Consider the following 24,119-nt stretch of genomic DNA (forward strand, 5'->3'; position numbering starts at 1 on the left):
TCATCCATGATGCGCCATTTGAGGAGCACTCATCCTGCCATTTTGCCGGGTGCAGAGGATGGCATTCCCCCTGTACCTAGGCCTGCTACTGACACTGCTGGGCCATCTAAGCAAGGTATGCATAGATGTATCCATCACCATCAAAATCATCACCATCACCATCAACACCAGTAGAAACACAGGGCATTTTATGGGAACTTTTTGACACTCGTATCCATCAAACCCAGATGATACACAATGCTACAGCTGATGCCACAGTGGAAGTGAAAAAAATACATCAACGATGCGTATTTGCCCAGAACTCATGATCCACTAATTTACTTGAAAGAGAGAGCAGTAATCTTTCCTCATTTGTATGTCCTGGCTAAAAAATATCTTTGCATGCCAGCAACAAGTGTCCCTTGTGAGAGGATTTTTTCAAAGGCTGGAGAAATTATCTGTAAAAAAAAGAAGTAGGCGAAGTCCTTCCACAGCAGAAAAATTAATATTTTTGAATAAAAATATGTAAAAAAGTGAGACATTGTGGCTTGATTTATTTTATTAATATTCATTTTGCAGGACCAAAATAACATTATGCACAGGGAGGAGCCTATAGGTTACAAGATTCACATATTAGAAAAGTACAATAATAAAAAAACAACAAATTTTCATGGCTCGTCAAGGTTGTTTCAGATCTACACCTGCAAGTGACCACTAGGTGTCACCGTTGAGACGGGTGTCGGATTGATTCGAAGCCTCGAAACAATATGGACCATTTGGTTCAACTGTTTCATTGCTTCACGAAGCCTCGATCTGCCCATCACTAGGGAACATTTGCCGGTTTCGATTGCCAGTCATTGTACTATTGTGTCTAGTGTTTAATAAAGTTTATAATTGAGTACATCAGTCCCATTTCTGTTCCTTTATTGGACCCAATCTGCCTAATAAGTTAAAAGGTGAGTGCTGTTTGGATTTTTTTTATGTATTAAAATTCCATGCTGACTAGCGCCCCCGATGGTCACATTTATTTATTTGTCCGTGTGTTTATTTGTTTCTCTCTCTCTCTCTCTCTCTCTCTCTCTCTCTCTCTCTCTCTCTCTCTCTCTCTCTCTCTCTCTCTCTCTCTCTCTCTCTCTCTCTCTCTCTCTCTCTCTCTCTCTCTCTCTCTATATATATATATATGGTGCAACAAACAAATAAACAAACAGACAAAAACTATTTAAAATGGTGTCTTAACAATAAAAAAACGAAAAACGAAGTATATCAGGTTATCTTTGTTTGTATTTTATTATTATTAACAAAAAACTAAAAATTTTAATTAAAAAAAACTATATAATATAAATAATATAATATAGTTTAGTATATAGTAAACGGATTAAAATAAGTCAACTGACATCCTTTAAGACCATGTGAGATAAATATAGACATTTAACATTTAATTATTTATGCGATAATGTAAAGTAAATAAAATAACCACAGCATATAAACAATTAAGTCTATTATAATAAATACAAATAATATAGTAAGTTTATTATAAACCGTAGCTATTTATAAAATATATATTTTTTAGTTTAAAAATGAATACATTTGACATTAAAATAAACAATTCAATAATAACAGTATATAATATAATAATATAGTCTTTTGTGACTTAATACCTGTCTATACTATTATAACAGTATAATTCACTATCTGAATCCGGATCACGTGACCCATGATGCTTCTGCAAGGATGTAGCTTTCATCTGGACGAATTTTAAAGATATGAATTTCAAGTACGTACTGTCTTTATTTTCACTTAGACGTACTGAATGAATTCGTGTTCCTTTCTTCATTACAAATCTGGGAATGCAAATTATATTACGTGGGATTACTTTGTGTTGTTAGCTTAGTTTGCTAACAAAATGGAGGCGCGCGCGTCTTTAAGTAATATCAGTGAGCGCGCAGCAGCTGTGTTTACATGAGCGTTTGTTTTATGTAACACCCATAACTCTCTGACGCTCTCTTTATGATTGTATCAGTCTGAGTAACTATGTATGATGCCCAATGCAAATGTCTAGGGTTTGTGTTTTCAGTAAGTGTTTCTGGGTTGTGGCAGGATGTCTGAACATGGAGATGGGGATGGAGAAGGGAGCTCCTCTGCTGCTTTCAGAGTACTATTTGCTGGTGGTAGAGGACTGCCATCCCGAATATCTCTGAATCCCCCTCCGCCAGGCAGACTGACCTCTTTGCGCTCCAGAGATCTGACCCTGGGTGGATATAAAAAGGTCCCACCCTCTAATGTCAATGGTTCAGTATCAATTGTGTTTTTTGTGCTACTCTCAGTTTTTAAAAAAAATGCAAATGATGTCATATCGATAGATACAACATGTTCAGTGCAACATTAAAAGAATGCTCATATCTAGAAACTTTACACTTGACTCACTGAGTATTTCCCTCCACAGAAAACCTTTGTACCAAATGTTCACTCTGTTCGGAAAACTAAAGATGAGTAAGTATTTTCAACATCATTAACTTTATTTGTAGTACTTATGTTTTATAGTTGGGAGACAGACATCTTGTAACTACAGCTACTAAAGTGTAAAAAAATAGGATTTTTTAAAGTACACGTGTATATACTGTAGCCTATATTAGGGGAGTAAATTGGACATTCCATGATATGATCTGACATTTATTTTCTTAGCCGGCGATGCAGAATTTGCGGATACCTCTAAACTTGTAATTAAATGATTGTGATTTGATCAAATTCAGGAGCCTGTGATAGATATTGATAGTTACAATATTAACTTGTATTAATTCACAAATGCATCCAAAATATAACATGAACAATTCATTAAAGTAAAGAAAAACAACTACAAAAAATACAGTTTCGTTTTTTAAATAATATAGAAAAATAAATGAGGAATAAATATCAAGTAGCACATTGGATCAATTTCGACATTTTATAAAAGTCAATCAAGTCCTGTAGTATATCTTATAGATTTATAAAAATGTATAGTGATTTTTACACATTGCATCAATACATATCAGCTGCTCCCGACGAGCTGGATGGCGCCTTGCATGGCTGACACCGCCGTCGGTGTATGAGTGAGTGAGTGAATGTGAGGCAATATGTAAAGCGCTTTGGTGGCCATGGGTCAGTTAAAGCGCTATATAAATGCAGTCCATTTACCATCGGTGCGTCGATATTGTTACACCCCTAGTATGCATATATACTATACCGACCTGTTAAAATTTTTAAGCTAGTGATGAAAACAATTAACATATTTTCATTTAACTAACAAAGATTAATTTCAAAGTATTGACACATCTGAAACTCTTTTAAAGCAAATGAGAGGTGGTTCTGTCATGTAAACCGTTGTCAATGTGAACTCTTGTTTTCTGGAGGTTACATGAGGAGACTCACACTGCACCAAAGAGAGAGAGAAGAGAGAGGGAAGACCGACAAAGAGAGAGACGGCGACGAGAAAAACCTCCGACTATTCAGTCTCACTCCATCTTTGAGCAGGGTCCTGCAGACACCTACAGGAAACCAGGTAAAGCACACTTTTTAAATCACACAATTATTGAAATAATATATGGACTGTAGAGCTAGAGAACTGGCCCCTTGGTGTTGCCTGGTTTCTCCCAAGTTTTTCTTTTTCTTTTCATTATCCATCATGAAAGGAAGTTTATCATTCCTTGCCATGAAGTATGTTTCCATCCAAAGCTGTGAATTTAACTGAATTGGAATATCGCATAAAAGCGTGTGGAAAAGCAGCGCTTTAAACCATATGTTCAAGAATACAAAATCGTCACTTCCTGGAAATTGGCACAAAATATCTATAATATAACTGTCAACTGTGGCTCTTTTTTTATACATCACAAATTACTTGCAGGAAAACTAACAGAATAAACGCTGTCATGTTATCTTACGTTTGAATGCCTGGTGTTTGTTAAGAAAGAACAGTGGCATTTGCATCACACACTCTTACATCAGCAGAAAGGAAATGTTCCATGGTAGAAATAGAAACATTAGTGTATGTGTGGGCCACAGATAGATGGGGGACATACCTGTGGGGATGACACTGCAGACTGATCGTAGCTCACTGACCACTCTCCTGTCAGGTATGCGCGTAGCCAGATGGTCAGCTAGGCTGATAGCATTTACCTATGGTATAAGCTTCGAGCTTAGAGAACTCTACTGGTGGCATGGCATGGGATGTACAAGTGGAAATGGCAGAGAAATCTTGTCTGCCGGCATACCGTGCGACATCGCATGCCACAATACATTGCACTCCAACTAAACTCTTGCATGGAAGACCCATGTTGACCAAACTTAACCATGTTGGTCTTCACTTGCCACCTGCAGGTAAACTTGCTTCTCATGTAAGAGACAAACAGGCAAAAACGTAAACAGTATGGTGACAAAAAACGCAGTGCAGAGCATGTCTCCTTTCAGTGTGGATCCTATGTCCATGTAAAGAGACCAGGAATCCAGGATTGAGGCAAAAAGACCCAGTCTAAATCTGGAAAAGCCCCAGACGCTGTGGTTAGGGGTTAAACGGATCGTAGTTGATCCATACGGACCAGGCCCGCATGTGATTCATGGATTAATTGCAAAAAGTAATTACAGTCATTGAGTGAAAGTTTATCATTTGACGTGTTTTGTCTTGCCAATTTAGTACTCACGTGCTGTTATCTGTGCGCACAGCTGCACACACCTGAAGCAAGTACAAAGAAAGGCACATTTTAGACAGCGCACAAACACAGAATTCACCGAAAACACATTCACAAAAAATTGTCAAAATACCAGTCTCTGCATGTATTCTCAAAAAACACAGTTGGCTATGTCTTCAGTGAACGTACACAGTATGCTTGCAATTAGTGTATTTGTTCTTATTACACCCCCCCCAAAAATGAATATTAAATACCAAATCAAATTTCATTCAAGTAATTTTCCTGTGTCTGATCTTGCAGGTAATTGGTGCAGCGCTAACCTGGATAGCTGTGATCCTGCACTGGTCACAAAATGCATCAAAAAGGAAAAGAACAATACTGCCGATGATGATAATGAAATTTTACAAAAACTCCAACGAGATGATGTAAGCCAAGTCACAATGACCCTTTATCATCTTGAAGTTAATAAATAGTATATAAATGTTTTTTTTCTGGTTTAATTGAGCAGTTTTTGGATGATCCTGGATTAAAAAATGATCCTAAGCAAAGACCAATCAGACTTCCACTCCATCAGTCATGCACATTTTTGTCAACAGAGGCAGCTAGTTCATGTAAGTTACAGTTTATGCAAGCAGTAATTTTATGTTTTATTGCCAGTTAAGTTGTTTTCATGCTACTTACAGTAAAGAACTGAATCCAAGACATTTTTGCAGTTAAAGAGAGAGCATCTGATAATGTACTGAAATCACCCAGAGCGGAGCAGAAATACCCGCTGCCATTGAGCGGAACATCTGCATTCCCACAACAACCAACGGTTGGAGAACTTTTTCAGCAGCTAAGTGTTTCAGATCAGGAAGAACTACTATTTATTCAGCTTCCTGATACCATACCTGGTCAACCTAAAACCTCAAGCCCAGAGAAAAGCAAAAAGGACGACAAAACTGAATACAAGCGCTCATCACAAAATAAAAAACTGGTAAGCTCTTGTTTCGTATTATGCCACTTGAAGGAGTCAAGCCATAACTTTTCATGTTTTTCTAAAACAGTTTTGACCTTTTTTTAAACGAATCAGTGTTTTGCCACTGTATATTTTTTGCATCTCAGCCTCAGTATACACTCTCAGTATATTCTCTTTTTTTGTTAAATTTTTTTAAACATAATGCATGTTACTTGTAATGTGTTACTCTGTATATTATTATTATGACTTCATAGCACAATTATAAAAGAGTTTGATTCCTCATGAAATGACCCCTTAAAGGCAAATTGCACTCAATTTCAAGCTTTTAATATTATCCTTAATGTCCCCTTTTAATGCTATGATGATATACTTTTTCAGGATCAGCCCGCTGTACCTTCGCTGTCAGACTTCTCAGAGGGTCTGATTGGAAAACTGCAAATAAGGAAGTCTGGTAAAGTCCAACTGGTCATGGGAAATGTTACATTAGATGTCTCAGAGGGAGCGGCCTTCTCTTTCCTACAGGTAAGTTAGCACATTTTGATTTTAGTTGCAGTGTAGCAAAATAATCTAGTAAAGATTGATAGATAAAATCAGCTGGGACTCCTCATATTTATTTAATTAAAGCCTTTTGAAGTATAATCATTACATTAAGCCATATAAAATTTTTCTGTCCTCAAATTTAAGACCTCTTTAAAATATAATTAAGACTGTTCTTATACCATTTAAAATCTTTTAGACTGTTTATGGCTTTAAATTTGATCTAATGGAATTTAAGACTTTTTATAGACCTGCAGGAACCCTGGAAAATGGTCAATGGTTTTGGTCAGGGGTGGGTGATATGGCAAAAATATTAATCACAATTTTTTTCTCAGACAGGATCACGAGCCACAATCATAACAACATTCTTTTTAAAGTTTAAGCACAATAAAAATTGAAAGAAAACTTAGTTCAGTACTCACGTGCTGTGTGACAGGCTTTCAGTGTGCGTACGCCTTACGTGCTCAGAAAAGCTTATGACAGAACCACCATTCATAAATCCTCTCCCTAAAGTGTCCATCAAATGCGCACTTCAGAATCTCGCCGAAAGTAGTAGGTCATCCGGTGGCTATTAGCCTACTGTTTTTCGAGTACTATGGCCCTATCCCAAATGGCACCCAAAGCACTCGCGGCCTTCCAACGAGTCCGCAGTTTCGTGACTTAACGCCGCTTTGACTGTCGGGGAATAAGTCTGCACTCGCGAGCAGGCCGAGCACCCTTCTGAAACCTAAAATGACAAATGGAACACCCTACAACATGGATTTAAAGAAAACCAGCACACGGCTGCCATTGTAGTCCACAAGACCGAAACTAGTGCATATGAAATGTACCATTTGGGACAGGGCCTATGCATCCGAACTTACTAACTTACTCTGTTGGCGTGCTATTTTTCGCATGCTTTATAGTAGAGAAGTAGAAGTTGATTTCGGACACAGCGTACGTGTCCAACAATTTTTGTCCCAAGTGTAGCATTCTGGATTGCCAAGCTGATATTGAAGTCAACTGGATCTGTTTTATTTACTCAAGAACTGTATGACTGATCTCATTGACATGAAAGATGTTTCATGGGATATAATGTTTGTATCTGCAGCAACTTGTTTGTGTGCGGCTGTCGGAGGGCCTCTCCGGAGACATGACCGTGCTCGGAAACATCACACACAAGCTGGTGTGTTCACCTGATTTTGAGACTTTACTGCAAGAAGCCAAATTGCCATCTGATCTCTGCTCGGCATCAAAGTCCTGATTTTATCGCACAAGAATATTTAAAATAATGTAAATAACTGTTTTTAAATCTAAAAGTTTTAAATGTGAGGTTTTGTGTCCAAGTACTGACAATTAATATGAGCCAATATTCAGCCTTATTCTGAGGCCACTTGATTTTTATTAAAAGGAGATAGTTCACCTAAATATATCACTTTGGGGTGAACTATTCCATTTAACATTAGAATGCACACTTATAATGACGTTTTAGAAGTTTTCATGAAATTGTATAGTGTAAATACCTTCTGTTGTTTTTATATAAAATGTGAATGTTTATTTTGTAAGTAAAGACATACAAAACATGGTGTCCTCTTTCAAATCATGATATGCAAACTCATTCTAAGCAAATGAAAAATTATGTCAGTAATACGGTTTATGGCAAGTTAAGAAAAGTAGCTAAAAAGCAATATAGAAAGTAGTCAGTCACAGCTCTTCACAGCCTTCATGCTTTGAACACTATATAAATGCAGCTCTAATAACGGAAAGCACAGGCTTTTTATTGAGGACGGAACTGGCCTTTGTACAACACACTCTGTCTACCAGAGTCATACATGATCTCACTTATTGGTGCTCTTTACAGTCTTTTTCACAGCTGTTCCAGCGACTTTAGCCGCCTTTTTTGGCACTTTTGCCTTTACCACTGTTACTTTGGATTTCGTCTTTCTGTCAGCGATGGCTTTGGATTTGATGGATCTCCTCTCTTTTCTCCGAACAAGGTCTTCCCTTCCACTCTCAATCATGTGCTCCTCCCACGATTTTATTTCGTTCTTGTAACGGACTTTGTCATCCTCTGCCAGCTGTGTGTACATCTAAAAAATGAAGCAGTTAAGTCAGATTAAGAAAACCATAAGCCATGTTCACACAGAAGTATACGGCTGTCAGTCATGTATTTTAGTCCTTAATACATTTACGTTCACACACAGTATGGTTGTTTATGGGAGTGACATCCACATGCTTGGAAAACCCGCACTGTGTGAACGGAACAGATGTGACATGGATTCGTGGTTCGATTGGACTCTTGTATCAAAAGTTATACGATTTTACAGTTCTATGGATGTCGTAATCTTTGACATCACTTTGGTCACGGTCGTTATGGTTACTGGTTGCTTGACTCCCTTTGCACATTCATACAGACAGTATTCAAGACGCTACTGTAAGTTGCTGTGTGAACAGGACATTTTGAGACACCTGTAAGTAAATGCGGTTGTCAATCCTAATTTCGGCATCATTACTCCAGTCTTCAGTGTCACATGATCCTTCAGAAATCATTTTAATATGCTGATTTGCTACTCAAAAATTTCTTAATTATTATTATCAGTGGTGAAAACATTTGCGCTGCTTAATATTTCTGTGGAAACCGTGATACTTTTTTCAGGATTCTTTAATGAATAGAAAGTTGAAGAGAGTAGCATTTTTTTATTAAGTCAAGTCTTTTGTATGCTTTACATGAGCAGTGCTATTTATATAATGCTGCTTATGTAGTGTTTCCAATCAGACACTTATGCGTTGCTTTAAATGGCAGCAGCTTATGCAGATTTACTAGATTATGGAACAGAGCTGTATTGTGCATTACTTTTGAAATAAAATATGCTCAATTTAGGTACAACTCACATGTTTCTGTGTGATGTTGAATCGCATCCAATCGTCTCTCAGCGACTTCAGCTTCGCCTGGAAGGAAAAATGACATTTAACACAATTGTTGCAACCAATATGAAATACTGAATGAAATACTTAAATGGTCTATTATGGAAATATTTTTTTTAGGTTTTAATGGTCTGTAATATCATTTTTGTTATAAACCTCAAATATATCAATAAGCTAAATGCAAACTTGGTGCTTAGATTCAATATCCGATCTTCAAAAATAAATAAATAAAATGATTTATACAAAATATACTAAAGTTTGAAAATTCAGAGAGTAAGATTGTTTTAAAATCAATGTACACTTATTCAGCAAGGACAAATTAAACTAATCAAAAGAAAAGACATTTATGTTGTTACAAAATATTTCAATAAATAGAATAAATGCCATTCTTTTGAACGTTCTATTAATTCAACATTTATAATAATCAGAAATGTTTCTTGAGCAGCAAATCAGCATACAAGAATGATTTCTGAAGGATCATGTGACACTGAAGACTGGAGTAATGATGCTGAAAATTTAGTTTTGCATCACAAGAATACATTTTATAATATATTCAAATAGACAAGTTATTTAAAATTGTAATAATATTTCACAATAGTATTTTTTTTACTGTATATTTGATCAAATAAATGCAGCCTTGGTGAGTAATACTGAGTATAAAAGAAAATATTTTAAAATCCTACAAACCCCAGTGGTAATGCATTTTTAATTTTAGATAAACTAAAGTTCATCTTCACCTGCATAGTAGTTCCTTTAGCTTCCTCGAAGTGCTCCGCCATGAAGATATTGAAGGCGCTCCTAGGGCGTTTGGGCTTGCCAAGACTATTCAGCTCCTACAGTTAAAGTACAATATTCCATATAACAGTAATCAAAAGGCTTAATTTCTCAAAAACTCAGAACCTAAGTTATGCAAAACAAACAAAGGATGAATATAGTATAAAGGAGAAGAAAATAATCTTTAGTCATTGTAAAGATTCTCATTGGTGGTTTAGTATAGTAGTTATGTGATGTCATTATGAGGTCAAAACTCGCCTTCTTTTTCCTAATTGCTTTTCTTTTGGCCACTCTTTGTCGTTTTTCCTCTGCAATAGCAGCAGTCTGTGCAGGAGTGAGTTGGGCTTTGTATGTCTCCAAAGCAAGCTTATACTGCTCCCTGGATACCAAAGATGAATCCTGAAATGGCTGCACATGTGACAGTTCAAATTAGTGGCTGACTGAGGAATTTTACAACACCAATAACTAAAGAAAATGTTGGCTGATAAAACGTTAAGATCCACAATTAAAGGCACAAATGACAAAAAGGCCCAGATATTTAAAATGAACCTATAGTGAATTCCTATGTTGTTGTTTTTTTCTCATACATGATACATTTTATATTTTATTTCATTATATTCTGTTCTAGATCTAGTTATGGGTTTAATGTTAATTGTTTAAATGTATGATTTATGTATTCCGATATTGATCCCCAAGATCAATATTTTAGTTTATTATGTTTCTGTTGATGCATGAACAAAACCACTAAACATTCGCTGCAATTTTTCAAAATATATGCTCAATAATAAACACATGAATATTAAATATTCATTATATTTTTACTGGTCCTGTTAGCTGGCTTATTTAATGTATGTTGAATAGATTTGCCAAAGTTTTTTTTATGACAGCCACCGTTTAAATGTTTATAACAAATTGGAGTGTAAACATGGTTATATTCTTAAAACGTATATATAAAACTGCCTTATGTGCAGTTTAAATGTTTGTATACTATTCAGTTTTATTTGATTATCGTTTAATATTTCTGAAAGTAAATATTAATTGAAATGAATCATTTTAACTTTGAATAGTAATGTCCTAGCTGACAGGGTTCCCAATCATAAATGCTGTGTCAATACCCAGCCCTGGTTTTACAGTATCTCACAAAAGTGAGTACACCCCTCACATTTTAGCAAACAAATTAGTATATCTTCTCAAGGGGCATTACAATAGAAATGAAACTTGGATTTATTTTATAGTAGTCAATGTGCTGCTTGTGTAGCATTATATATTTACTGTCCTCTGAAAATAACTCAACAAACATCCATTATTGTCAACACAGCTAGCAACAAAAGTGAGTACACCCTAAGTGAACATGTCAAAACTGTGTCAATATTTTGTGTGAACACCAGTGTTATCTAGCACTGCTTTAATCCTCCTGGGCATGGAGTTCACCAGAGGGGAGTTCACAGGTTTCTGTTGGGACCCTCTTCCACTCCTCCATAATGACATCATGGAGCTGCTGGATATTAGACACATGGCGCTTCTCCACCTTCCGCTTGAGGATGCCCCACAGGTGCTCAATAGGGTTCAGGTCTGGAGACATACTTGGCTCTCCATCACCTTCACCTTCAGCTTCCTCAGCAAAACAGTTGTCATCTTGTCGGTGTGTATGGGGTCGTTATCATGCCGTTCGGCCCAGTTTCTGAAGGGAACGCATCATGTTCTGCTTCAGAATGTCACAGTGCATGTTGAAATCCATGTTTCCCTCAATGAAGCGCAGCTCCCCAGTACCAGCAGCATTAATGCAGCCCCAGACCATGAGGCTACCACCACCATGCTCGGCTTTAGGAAAGACACAATTTTCTTGGTACTCCTCACCAAGCGCTACACATGCTGGACACTATCTGAGCCAAACAAGTTTATCTTAGTCTCATCAGACCACATGACATGGTTCCAGTAATTCATGCTCTTGGACAGGTTGTCTTCAGCAAACTGTTTGCAAGCTTTCTTGTGAGCCAGCTTCAGAATAGGCTTCCTTCTGGGACGACGGCCATGCAAACCGACCTGTTGCAGTGTGTGGCGTACGGTCTGAGCACTGACAAGCTAACCTTCTGCTTCTGCAACCTCTAAAGCAATGCTGGCAGGACTCATGCGTCTGTTTTTTGAAGCCAGCTTCTGCTCCTAATGCACAGCACGAGGACCCAACTTCTTTGATTGACCCTCGCGAGGCCTGTTCCGAGTGGAACCAGTCTTAGAAAACCTCTGTATGACCCTGGCCTGTACTGTGACTCAGTTTCAGGGTGTTACCAATCTTCTTATAGCCTAGGCCATCTTTGTGGAGAGCAACAATTCTAATAATCAAATCCTTAGAGAGTTCTTTACCATGTTGAACATCCAGTGGTCAGTATGAGAGAATTGTACTCATAGCACAAAGTTGAACTGCTCTACTAATACAAGATATAAAAATTTGCATGGTCCTTTCAAGCAGACAAAAACATGAACATGATGAATAGGACAAGTGGCTTTGCATGGTTAAACGACGTACAGCTATTATCACTTAAGCCCCTTTCCACTGCACACGACATTCGGACACGACTGTCGGAATTCGCTCCCTAGTGGCAGTTGCACGGAACTTTCATTACAATCTTACACGGCAACATGGGAGAGAAGTTGATTCTCGCAGTCTCCGTATACCCAATTCTGTATGATATAACTCTTGAATCTTACAGAGACGTCAGCAGGAAAAATTAAGCTTGGTAGCAAGATTGTCGGTCTGCCAGGTGTGTTTTGATATATATATAAAAAAATTCATTTTTACGTATTAATAACCATGTATTTTTTTTAAAGTATTCAGTGTTTCGGATTTATTTTATTCAGTGTGTCTATTTTTTCTAAAAAGTATTAATAATTATCATCTTGCGCACACTGATTTGATTGGAATACATCACATCCGGTCGGCTGGTCACATACAGTGTATTCGCAAAAGTTCAGATATTTCAAAGGATCCAAAGCTCAAATCGGATCAGAATTCTCCGCATAGGCATATGATCGGATCTCCCCGCAGCTCCTGTACGACCCTCCATTGGAAATGAATGACTTCCGGTACGACGGCTGCTGTTTGTCGTGTGCAGTGAAAAGGTGTGTACTCACTTTTGTTGTCAGATATTTTGACAATAATGGCTGTATATTGAGTTATTTTCAGAGGACAGTAAATATATACTGCAATACAAGCAGCACACTGACTAGTGACTATAAAATATATCCAAGTTTCATTTCTATAGTACTGTCCCTTGAGTAGATATACTAAAATGTCTGCTGAAATGTGAGGGTGTGTACTCACTTTTGTGAGATACTGTATATATATATATATATATATACACACACACACACTTTAAAAAAATATATGTATGTGATATGTGTGATTTTTGGCAAATACAATTTATTTATAGTAATGGATTTGCACACATATAAGTTGCCATTTTACACAATATCCATTAAAAAATCAGCAATTAATAAATAAACACATGTATGAAGCAGGTACCTGCTTCTGTTCTGGAGTCAGCATTCTCCACTTCTCTGCTAACTTCCGGATAATATCCACATTTTTCAGTCCTAAGCAAAATAGATTGTTCTTTATCTTTTTTTAAAGAAATCAGAAATACAAGGTAGCATTGTGACTCGAGTGGACATTACCTGGGTTCTGTCTGCTGAAGGTGGGCTGCATCTCCTTTACATATGTCATGTATCCTGTCAGGGGTCTTTTGGGTGGACCTCCAGTTGTGGTGCTAAAACTCCTTATCACTGGAGCAACACATGAACACCTACAATTACAAAGCAATGGCATTATACAAAACTGTCATGGAATAGAAAATGAATTGGGTTTTATGTAAAAAAATAAATTAAAAAATAGCACAAAACGCTCCTTACACCTTACGAAAAAGTTAAATACTGCCACTACATCCTGCATTAACTAATCATATGCGTATGTAAAATTGTGAGAAAATGAATTTATAGCTGTCTATACATTTCTGAATGTTTCTGACGCACATATTGGCAAAATTAAATCCATTAGATGATACATTAACTAATAAGCAGGACATGCATGAATAACCTTAAACTTGCAGCATGCTCACCTCACAACAGATGCACTCGAGAACAGACTCAAAGACTTGACCAAAAGATTAGCACCGACTGACATCAAGCAGAACGGAGCCATCGTGCACGTGCTGTGATCTCCACACTAATATCAATCAGATATTTAATATGCACGGTGAGAACAATATACACAAAAGCTGACTAAAAAATTCTGTTATGGTTCCTCCTACTCCAGTTAAGGCGCCATTTCCATCTGCAGTTTGACCGAAGTGCATTATGGGACAATAATTCACCTAAAAGTTTATAAAAGTTCTTTCACTAAATTAACTAGTGACGTATTTTGCAACGTTAAAATAACGTGACATGACAACCGTTTGTATTTTTTTAAATCTAAAAAAAAGTTAATTATAATAATAATATGTTAATAGGAATAAACATTCCATACGAACCTTTTACCTTCTACATATTTAGAATTATATTAAAAAGGTGTTCTTGGGTACAACAGGGGTTTCACCAAATATTTGATTATGTTGATAATTTAAACCAATGAGACTATAGTTATAGTGTTCAGGGCTGCGTTTCCCAAAAGCATCGTAAGCCTAAGTTAAATACAGCCCAGGCCAGTGGAATGCAATGGGTTATTTCAAATCGTATCATCCATTCATTCCCCAAACCACTATTGGGTCGCAGGATGTTGGAGCCCAAAAAGCTTATAATGTCAATTCTAAATTTGGTTTTTGAATGTTTAATTTCTTGACACTAAGAAATTTCGTACAGTCTTTTATTTTACTTTTTTGTTTTTATTATTATTATTACTATCCCTTTACTTTTTCTATTCCTTCTATTATTTGGTTGCTATATATATATATATATATATATATATATAATTTACGTACTTTATACATTTAGGCTACATTGTGAACGCTAATACTCGTGCAAATTTTGTTTACTTTTGACTTTTTTTTGCGCATCTCTGGAGATGAAAAATACATAAGGACTTTTATTTAGTTTTTCCAGCTCCGCACCGGAAGTGTGAGCTTGCTGGGCTACAGCTGTCTCTCTTTCTCGCCGCTCTCATTCGTTTTTTTACTCAGGGAAACACAGTATTGCTGAGCTGTTTCATAGCAATAATATCGGACAGATAATATAATCGCGTAAATCTGGGGTGGTACACACAGTAAAGCAGCATGGCATTAAAGAGAATACAGAAGGTAAGACCTTTGTGTGTAAATGACAAACATTAGCCAAGTTTTGTTAACCTGCTTGCGTTGTTAATGTCAAATATCGGGGTTAAAATTAACATTTACATAACTAATACAATTTTATTTATTATTGTTTTACGTTGGAAGTCTTTATCAAGTCAAACCGATTCGGAATAATGCGTATATCTTATATGTCGACGGTAAGTTATATGTGGAATGTAGCATATAACGGCTAACTAGCAGTGTTTCTTCGCTCAAATGATAACGTTCTACGCTGTGTGTTGAATGTATACTGGTAGTAATGTAAATAAATATGTGATTTTCCTAATTGTCTGTAATACTGGTAAAACCAGAACTTAAAGTGACGCGTCAAGGTTGTCAGTCAACCATCGTATTGTGTTTGTGTGCGAGCAACGATATACATGTAAAATCAAACAATCGCGTAAATTAGTCATTTGTTTACATCAAGACGTGTAGTTTATTAAACCCCTTACCGAGAAAACCAACTGAAGAGATATATCTATTCAATAATAAACATGTTTTGTGTTCCTTTCTTCCGTGTTCGAGAAGGCCCAGAGCTCAACAAAGACAGCAAACCTGCTTCAGCCTCGGTAGCTGCCACACTAAACGATGCCAATTTTGTGTGGATTCATCCACTTTCACAAGCCACTTTTGTGTGCTTTGTTAAACCTCACAGCTGATGTGACATTTCGAGTGACTTTGGCTACAATTGATATGGTGTAGTTGATCTGAATATCATGGTTTGTTGGCGCTATTGTGTTTTGTGTTTGACACAAAGCAACACAACCTGATTCTCTGAGGTTCTTGCGTGACGCCATCACTTTGTCATTTTGACAGTTTCTGTTTCGCAACACTGATGTGTATCGCACTTAGACAGAGTTGTTAAACACCCTACCAAGTCCCAAAGTCCTTGCCAGAAGGCACATCTATCCACGCCTATGAAACCGGCTCATGTTCAGGCCGGGTCATCATTATTTATATTGTGTTATGTTATAATTTAAAATGTATAATATTATTTTTACATATTTGTTTATTGAAACTTGACACTGTAAAGCCTGACATTAAATAATAGTCTACTGAAAAATCTAATCCTTTTCTAAAGTAGAGATGTTCTAAAGAGAACCATTTTGATTGAAGCCTTTAGGTAAAACATAAAAAAATTAATTAGGTTACACTTTATTTCAAGGTGTCCATGTTACAGTGTAATTATAAGTACTGAGTAATATTAATTAAAGGGTTAGTTCACTCAAACATGAAAATTATCCCATAATTGACCATCAAGCCATCCTAGGTGTATATGACTTTCTTCTTTCATCCAAACACAATTGGAGTTATATTAAAACATATCCTCGCTCTTCCATGCTTTATAATGGGAGTGAAAAATAACGTAGATTTTGAAGGCAAGAAAATGTGCATCCATCCATCATAAAAGTAAAGGTTAATAAAGGCCTTTTGAATTGAAGCCATGCGTTTTTGTAAGAAAAAAATCTTCATATTTATAACTTTATAAAGTATAATCACTGGCTTCCAGTAACGGCGGTACAAGTCTAGTTTAATCGTTCGTCATTTAGTTACATCGTATGAGGCTAGTTCTGGCCGAAGAGTGACCTCTGATCCAATGCATGATGTATTGACAAACCCGGAAGTGCAGAGGATAGAGCAAACAAAACAACAATCATGAATTAGAAGTTTTAAATGAGAATTTTTAAAGAGAAATGTCGAGCTTAAGTTTGTTGCCAAGCCCTATTTATTTGAAACGCAAGAGGCTACTCTCTTAACTTGCACTACTCCTACATCGGGTCAGAGGTCACTCTTCCGCTGGAACTCGACTCACGTACGGCCATTACCGGAAGCAGGTGATTATAGTTTATAAAGTTATAAATATGGATATTGTTCTTACAAAAATGCATCGCTTTGCTTCAGAAAGCCTTTAATAAGCCCCTGGAGCCGTATGAATTACTTTTATGATGGATGGATGAATGTGCTTTTTTGGGCTTCAAAAAACAAGCTACTATCACTTCCATTATAAAGCTTGGAAGAGCCAGAATATATTTTTTAATATAACTCTGTGTTTGGCTGAAGAAGAAAGTCATCATACACCTAGGATGGCTTGAGGTGAGTTAATTATGAGGGTGAACTATCCGTTTAAATACATGTACTTACTATAGGGTTAGATTTTTTTCAGGCTTAGTTGCATGTAATAATGCATGATTTATAGTACAGTAATGACATATAACGTGAAACAAAGACACTAAAATAAAGTGTTACCAAAATAGTTTGCATATTTTTGTATCATATTTGATGCATTAGGCTTTTTGGTCTCTACAAATATGGGTAACACTTTATTTTACAGTGTTCTTGTTACATATGTTACATGTAATTACCATAGTAATAACAGTAAATGATGCATAATTACATGCAATTAACCCTCAACCAAATCTTAATTCTACCCTAATCCTATAGTAAGTACATGTAGTTAATTAATATTACACTGTACTTAAATATTTAATTACACTGTAACAATGACACCTTAAAATAAAGTGTAACCAAAATATGATCTAGTAAGAATATGGAGCTCACAATATTTTATCCAGATGCCCAAACTGAGCAAAAAATTTAGTTTTGGTGCAATTGCTGTTATTTTTATGTACAAAAATGAACATGAAATTATTTGTAATGTAAATCAATGAGATCTTTTTAACAGTATAACAGAATACTTGCATAAAATGCATATCAGTTGTCACTCCATATATCATAATAATAGTAAGATGATATAAAGGCTTAGTTTTATGTTCAAAGCTCTGTAGTTTTTATTTTGGAGGCAAAACATAAAATTGATTGAGAGATGTACATATAAACGTTAATCAATAACCTGATGTATCATATTTGATGCATATGATTTTTCAAGTAAATCAACATTACTTTAGTACAGCAAATGTTCATATTGATATAGTAATAATATAAAAGTTATTCCAATGTTAACTTTATGATAATAACATTGAGATATAAGACCTGACGATAGACGGTTTGAGAATCATACTGTTTACTTGCAAACGAAAGTAGGAACCATCAATCAGAAGACATAAGACATTTCATAGATTGTGTACAAGAGGTTTTCAGCAAAGTTTTGATCATGTTGACAATTTAGACGCTTAATATTTATGTATCAAATACGTATAGGGTTAAGAAACTAAATTGTATAAAGCCCTGTGATCATTTTTTCAAACCTAAATTTAGATGCCAGTATCTGAAGCCTCGCTTAAAAATGGCTCACATTTTTATTTCTATAGTCCAGACATTCTACTAATTACAAGTAACTTTGCATCTACATGTCTACATGAGTGTATTAGTAGGCTGTCTGGTTCATATCTGCTAACACTTTATTTTGATGTTCCCACTACAGACATTCTACTGACTGACAATTTATTTTACTAACCCTAACCCAACAGTCTACTAACACTCTAATGACTGTGGTAGCTGACATTTGGTTGCAAAGTTACTTATATTTTGTAAATTGTCTATCGAAATAAACTGGATTATCGAAAAAAGTGTAACCAAAATTGTTGGTTAGTATTTAAGTTATAAAACGTATTTTGTTCAAAATGAAAGCAAAAAGCATTGTGGCAATTTGTGGTTATCAAAAGTTAGTAGAACTTGGTTGATGGTTAATGTGATGTAATGTGAACTTCACACATGTGGTAATTCTTCCATACTTCATACAATCAGTTTTTTCACTAATAATGCGATAAAAAAAAATGGATCCTTTTTTATTTTATTTTTATTTCAGGAGCTCCAAGACTTGCAGAGGGACCCTCCTGCTCAGTGCTCTGCTGGACCGGTTGGTGATGACTGTAAGTTCACTGTTAGTCTATTAAATTAGGTTGCTTTACATAACATCTGGCACAGCTGACAAATTTCAATAATCCTCTTTTTTGTATTTGTAGTGTTTCACTGGCAGGCAACAATAATGGGACCTGTAAGTACTCTATCATTAGCCTTGAGCAGTGTGCTTTGCTCAGTAATACTGGCTGAATGGTGTTTTAAAGTGAATTTTAGGAATAACTTGGAAAATGCAATTAACTAATTGAGGAGAAATTCCCTGATATGATTGTTAAGTGCTTTGGGTGTACAGTAGTAGATATGAACGCGCTATATAAATGCCTTCATTCTTCCAACTACAGTGGCTGGTAAATTCCCAAATTTACTCCAAAAAGTATCCCGGTTGGATTTTAGTTTTTATTTTGTTGCTCTCTATTCCAAACCTGCACACAAACTGCATAGCAATCATTTCCCAAAATGTAATTTGTGTGGAAATATTACGAGGTTTGTAAACAGGACGTTAACAAAGGCAAGAAAAGAGACACGCCAAAGACAGTCCAAAGAAGAGAACACAGATGCGCCAGCATAGCAAATACTGTACCTGGTACTGCAAGCTCACTATTTGAAATATAGGACGAAAAATATAAATATCGAATTGGGGGTGGGGGTTTATATGAATGCATCTGAAGGGAACTTACTGTCTTCAGAAAAGTTTGGATGCCATTTCCTTTTTCTCTTACCTCAGTATAAAGTAGTTTAGAAGTGCAGCACTGCTTTGTGTACAGCGGTACCCAAAGAAACCACTGCTGTTCCATAAGCGCCACCTACTGTCAGAGAGTGAATTTTCATTTTCATTCAGTCTGTCTGCTGTTTTTGTGCAGGTGTCTTGTGCAGCATAATTTCTCAAATCTAAAGTCAGACCATTCTGTTTTTGCTTTAAATCTTCAAATGATAAATTCTAATCAGCTCATGATACATGTGTGTAGCATCTTTGGATCATGATTAAAAATGCGGTGGTTGCCAGTTTGCCTGTTATAGAGCAAATAAACAAAATATAATTTTGCTTAAAGAAAGAAAAAAAACGTAACCAGTATCGGAATTGGCCAATTTGCTTGTAAAACAAATTCGGAATCGGCGCATCACTAAAACAAACTTTTAAGCAAACTACAATTTAACAAACATACACAGTAGACCAAAAATGCATAAATATTCGAATTATAAACCATTTCTTTTTCAAGATTACGATAATAAATGTTAATCGCATCGCAACCATTGCAAATCTATTTGTTCTTCGTGTCAGAAGTAGCGCAAGCACTTGAAGTACATCAGAAATAGAAAGGGCCATCATTTTACTGTCTGGAATTTGTCGTGTAGACGGTGTCACTGAGTATTATCAGTAGACAGCATGGGTAGACTGATTATAATGTAGACCGCATCACTAATTTGAATTGGTTCACACTTAAAGTATGTCAGAAATAGAACAGGGCATCAGTTTATCTGGCATCTGTCAATAATTTGTCACATCGCTGGTTATAATGTAGACAGCATCACTGATTATAATGGGTTCTATTGTCTTGTCAAGTCGGGTTTAGACAAGGTTATCATACACATAAGGTGGTTGCACAAAGCATCTCAGAGCACCTATTAGTATTCATATATGTCACTAAGCAACAGCATTTGTGTTGTCTTTTTTTCATGCACCTACACAGTTTGTCTTGATTCCAGTGTCTTTTCCTTCAATTTATAGAGTGATAGCCCATACCAAGGAGGGGTCTTCTTTCTCACAATTCACTTTCCAACAGACTATCCCTTCAAGCCACCAAAGGTAGTGATGTTACACCCCACCTCCATTTAATTGTCGTGTTGTTTCAAAATGGCATTTTGACACCCATCTCAATTTAACAGGTAGCATTTACAACGAAAATCTACCATCCCAACATTAACAGTAATGGAAGTATTTGCCTGGACATCCTGAGGTCGCAGTGGTCTCCAGCACTAACAGTTTCAAAAGGTACAAAGGATTGTTTGTTGCTTATTAGTTGAAATACAGAATTCGTAATTGCCATAATTTCATTGCTTTGATAATTGTTTTCAACTCTTTTTCAGTTCTTTTGTCCATATGTTCTTTGCTTTGTGATCCAAATCCTGATGACCCCTTAGTCCCAGACATAGCACACATCTACAAATCAGACAAAGAAAAGTAAGTATATAGTTCTTCTATAATTCTGTCTTCATGTATTCCCCTCTGACTTTCTTCTTTGGAACACATACAATTTGAATACTTCGCTGGTTGCACTTTCACATGCAAGACAAGCATTAAAGGGACTCAAAAGAACTATAAAAGTATTGTCGAGTGCAAGTGACTTTAGTGCTATATTTCAGGTCTTCTGAAGTCATAAAATAGCTATGTGTTTGAAAGACTGTAATTTAAGCTGTTATTCACTGATAATATTCTCCTTCAGTACGTTCAGACCAATGGGCGCTTCTCATTTCTTAAAATGTGCAATCCTCATTTTCATTTTCCTAATGTTGTCGAGGTTTATTAATGAAGCAATATGTCCTTTTGAAATACGCTTAAAATATTTAGCCCTACATTTAAAATTTCCATCCATTTGGATTACAAACTTTTGACAAACTTAATATTTTTCAGTCATACATAAATGAAACAGGTAAAATTACAGCACTCAAAAAATCATGGCATAGGCCTGGTTTATAAATGTACAATAAGCGTTTTCTGAGAAACGCAGTTAAAAAGTGGATCAGTCCACATTGCCGCTAAAAGCTAGGCTATAATCTGTCTGAGAGTTGGCACTATTGGCGAGTGATAAAAATGCATTCCATCTGCGGGAATTATTCAAAAAAAAATGTATTAACCTCAGAACAATCTCAAAGTCAAAAGAGGTGCTAAAGTCTGATTTTGTGGTGGCTGTGCTTTAAAATTTAATTATTATAATCTTAATTCAAGGGATGAAGGATTTTGGAAGTCTGATCGTAAACACTGTTAAGTAATACTGTAAAGGTTAACCCTGCCTGGTTTAAATGTTTGAAAATGATTAACAGTTGAAAACATTAGTTAGAATTTCAGAAAAGTAATCGCATGTAATAAGTTACATTGATAAAGTAATGAGTTACACTACTTATTACATTTTAAATAGGGTAATTTACATTCTGTAACCTATTACATTTCCAAAGTAACCTTCCCAACACTGCACTTCAGCTATGATAGAGACATCCATTCTTGCATATTGTGTGTTTGTGCATTTTGGGGGACAGAGCAATGAAGGAAGGGGCTTGTTTGTTGTGATTGATTTCAAATATCAACAGTGTTTCTCAGAAATTGCTTACTGTACCTTTAACTATTTGCATCTATTTGATTTTATATAAATCATATACATAAATGTTCATTGTGAAAACTTGCATTTATTAATTTAAAAAGTATGAACAAGGTTAAAATATGGCTAGCTGTGGAACAAACAATAATCAGTCAAAATGTATGTGATTGAAAGAGATTGGGAGTCATTGATACTAAATAAACCTGGTTATTGTGTATTTAAAACGCATTCAGTAGTTTAGTACTATTACAGAAAACGTACCTAATAATTAGTTTCATTTATTGTATGACAGATAAACATGCATCGCATTGAGTTTGTTAAAACTAATCCAAAATGGATAGAGATTTTTATATGCAATTAATATGCATGCATATCTTAAATTTAGGCCTACATTTTTATTTTTATTTTGAGTGAATGTGAAATGTATGGTTTGTTTAAACTGCAAAGGTAAATATGAATTAAAAAGTGACAGTTGTGAAGACCGTTTTTGATGAGAAACACTTCTGCATAGGATACACTTGTGTATCCTCGCTCCTCATGGTGCAATTAGACAATTGAGATGTCCTTCAAGATGGCTGACGTCGATCTATTTCCAGGTTACAGGCTGGAGGACGGAGGAGCAAACAAATGAGAAATCATTCATTTGAGTATTGAGATGCACCAGTTAAGTCAGTGAGCACGAGAACCAGAGTTTTGCGAACTACATAATTTGATTCATTGAAAAGATCCAATGCAATGAATGATCCTTTTACACCTTGGATTTCACTCGGATGTATATCAAGATACTGAACATTTACTTGTTGGTTAATTCACTTTTATTTTGTTTCTACATAAAGCTTTCATGTGAATTCAGAAGAGTTTAATTTAGTTCATTGACAGCTACAGTACTGTACTTCCACTTTCATTCTATAGACAAGTTTTGCCAAGTTATTCTTCAGGAATTCACCTTTTGTGTTCCATAGAAGAAACAAAAAACTGGTTTGGAACGTCACAAGGGCGAGTAAATTAGGACCATTCTTGTTGTTACATTAGGTTATGATGTCAGATTAGACAAACTTGACTGATTATTAACTACTTTTTCTTTCTTTTTTTTGATCCAGGTACAACAGACTAGCGAGAGAATGGACCCAGAAGTATGCAATGTGAAGACTTAATGGACATTTTTTTTAAGTCACAAATCACTGTAAATTCTAGCATCTAAAAGTAAGATTAGGTTATATTATTAAACAAATTGTACTGTTAACATTTACCATCTGAAATGACCAATAATAATAGCTTAACTAGTATTTTGATGGGGACAGTGCATTGCACAAAGACATTAAGCTTTTTATTGGTTTTGTGCATTTTGGTCGTCCCCGCAGTGGTGTTGGGCACTTTGTTTTCTTGTTTCATAAATCCTATTTAAGATTGGCATGATATTATACAACTGCAGTTACCCTACAAGAGGGCAATACGAAATTGAAAACCGTTTTATTGTATCTCTCATTCAGTTTTGATTCAGTTCATTCAGATTACATTTTCTTTTAGATATTTTTATTGTATAGTAAAGAGCAACTATACTGGATCTATTTTTTCTTTTTTATTTTGCATTAAAATTTGTTTAAAAGCGTGCATTTGTCTTTCTGGTATGTCAATTTGTGTTTGCTCTCATTTGTACACAGTCTTTTATTTGCTGAAATACTATTTGAACTAGCCTTGAGTACAAGTTACCAATTAGTTCCACAAGCAGCCTCTATTTCCTCTAAATCCAATGCAGGAATATTCACTCTCTGATTTCAAAATCAATCTGCCATATTGTATATCCATCCGAAAGACAATTTTGCTTCATTCTTCCTTCCTAATCAAAACTTAATTCTGTTGC

General features: G+C 35.7%; 3 protein-coding genes across 4 annotated transcripts; 2 read left to right on the top strand and 1 right to left on the bottom strand.

The window, feature by feature from the left end:
• Nucleotides 1-1,666: 1,666 nt before the first annotated feature.
• On the top strand, nt 1,667-7,694 carry LOC143714714 (DNA-directed RNA polymerase III subunit RPC4). Of its 2 annotated transcripts, none has more exons than XM_077206022.1 (9): nt 1,667-1,753; nt 2,077-2,245; nt 2,423-2,469; nt 3,366-3,514; nt 4,938-5,062; nt 5,146-5,248; nt 5,351-5,613; nt 5,974-6,117; nt 7,223-7,694. In XM_077206022.1, exons 1-9 carry the CDS (start codon nt 1,743-1,745, stop codon nt 7,373-7,375), a joined length of 1,164 nt encoding a protein of 387 aa, XP_077062137.1. In that variant the 5' UTR covers nt 1,667-1,742; the 3' UTR covers nt 7,376-7,694. The 2 variants fall into 2 exon arrangements, with proteins under 2 accessions (XP_077062137.1, XP_077062135.1); XM_077206020.1 differs by having other exon boundaries at nt 1,680-1,753; nt 5,351-5,628; nt 5,980-6,117; nt 7,223-7,440.
• Nucleotides 7,641-14,160, bottom strand: tfam (transcription factor A, mitochondrial). Its single transcript, XM_077206023.1, has 7 exons — nt 13,923-14,160; nt 13,483-13,610; nt 13,331-13,401; nt 10,069-10,218; nt 9,774-9,869; nt 9,004-9,060; nt 7,641-8,201 (listed from the first exon to the last, which is right to left on the bottom strand). The coding sequence occupies exons 1-7, from the start codon at nt 14,003-14,005 to the stop codon at nt 7,950-7,952; spliced, it is 837 nt and encodes a 278-aa protein (XP_077062138.1). The 5' UTR covers nt 14,006-14,160; the 3' UTR covers nt 7,641-7,949.
• Nucleotides 14,161-14,905: 745 nt separating this feature from the next.
• ube2d1b (ubiquitin-conjugating enzyme E2D 1b) lies at nt 14,906-23,869 on the top strand. Its single transcript, XM_077206151.1, has 7 exons — nt 14,906-15,095; nt 18,895-18,958; nt 19,052-19,083; nt 20,674-20,751; nt 20,832-20,937; nt 21,033-21,126; nt 23,359-23,869. The coding sequence occupies exons 1-7, from the start codon at nt 15,072-15,074 to the stop codon at nt 23,402-23,404; spliced, it is 444 nt and encodes a 147-aa protein (XP_077062266.1). The 5' UTR covers nt 14,906-15,071; the 3' UTR covers nt 23,405-23,869.
• Nucleotides 23,870-24,119: the final 250 nt, after the last annotated feature.

This window comes from Siphateles boraxobius, unplaced genomic scaffold (genome assembly GCF_051911475.1).
Source record: "Siphateles boraxobius isolate OS27281-9 unplaced genomic scaffold, OSU_SipBor_1 55, whole genome shotgun sequence".
NCBI lineage: Eukaryota > Metazoa > Chordata > Actinopteri > Cypriniformes > Leuciscidae > Siphateles > Siphateles boraxobius.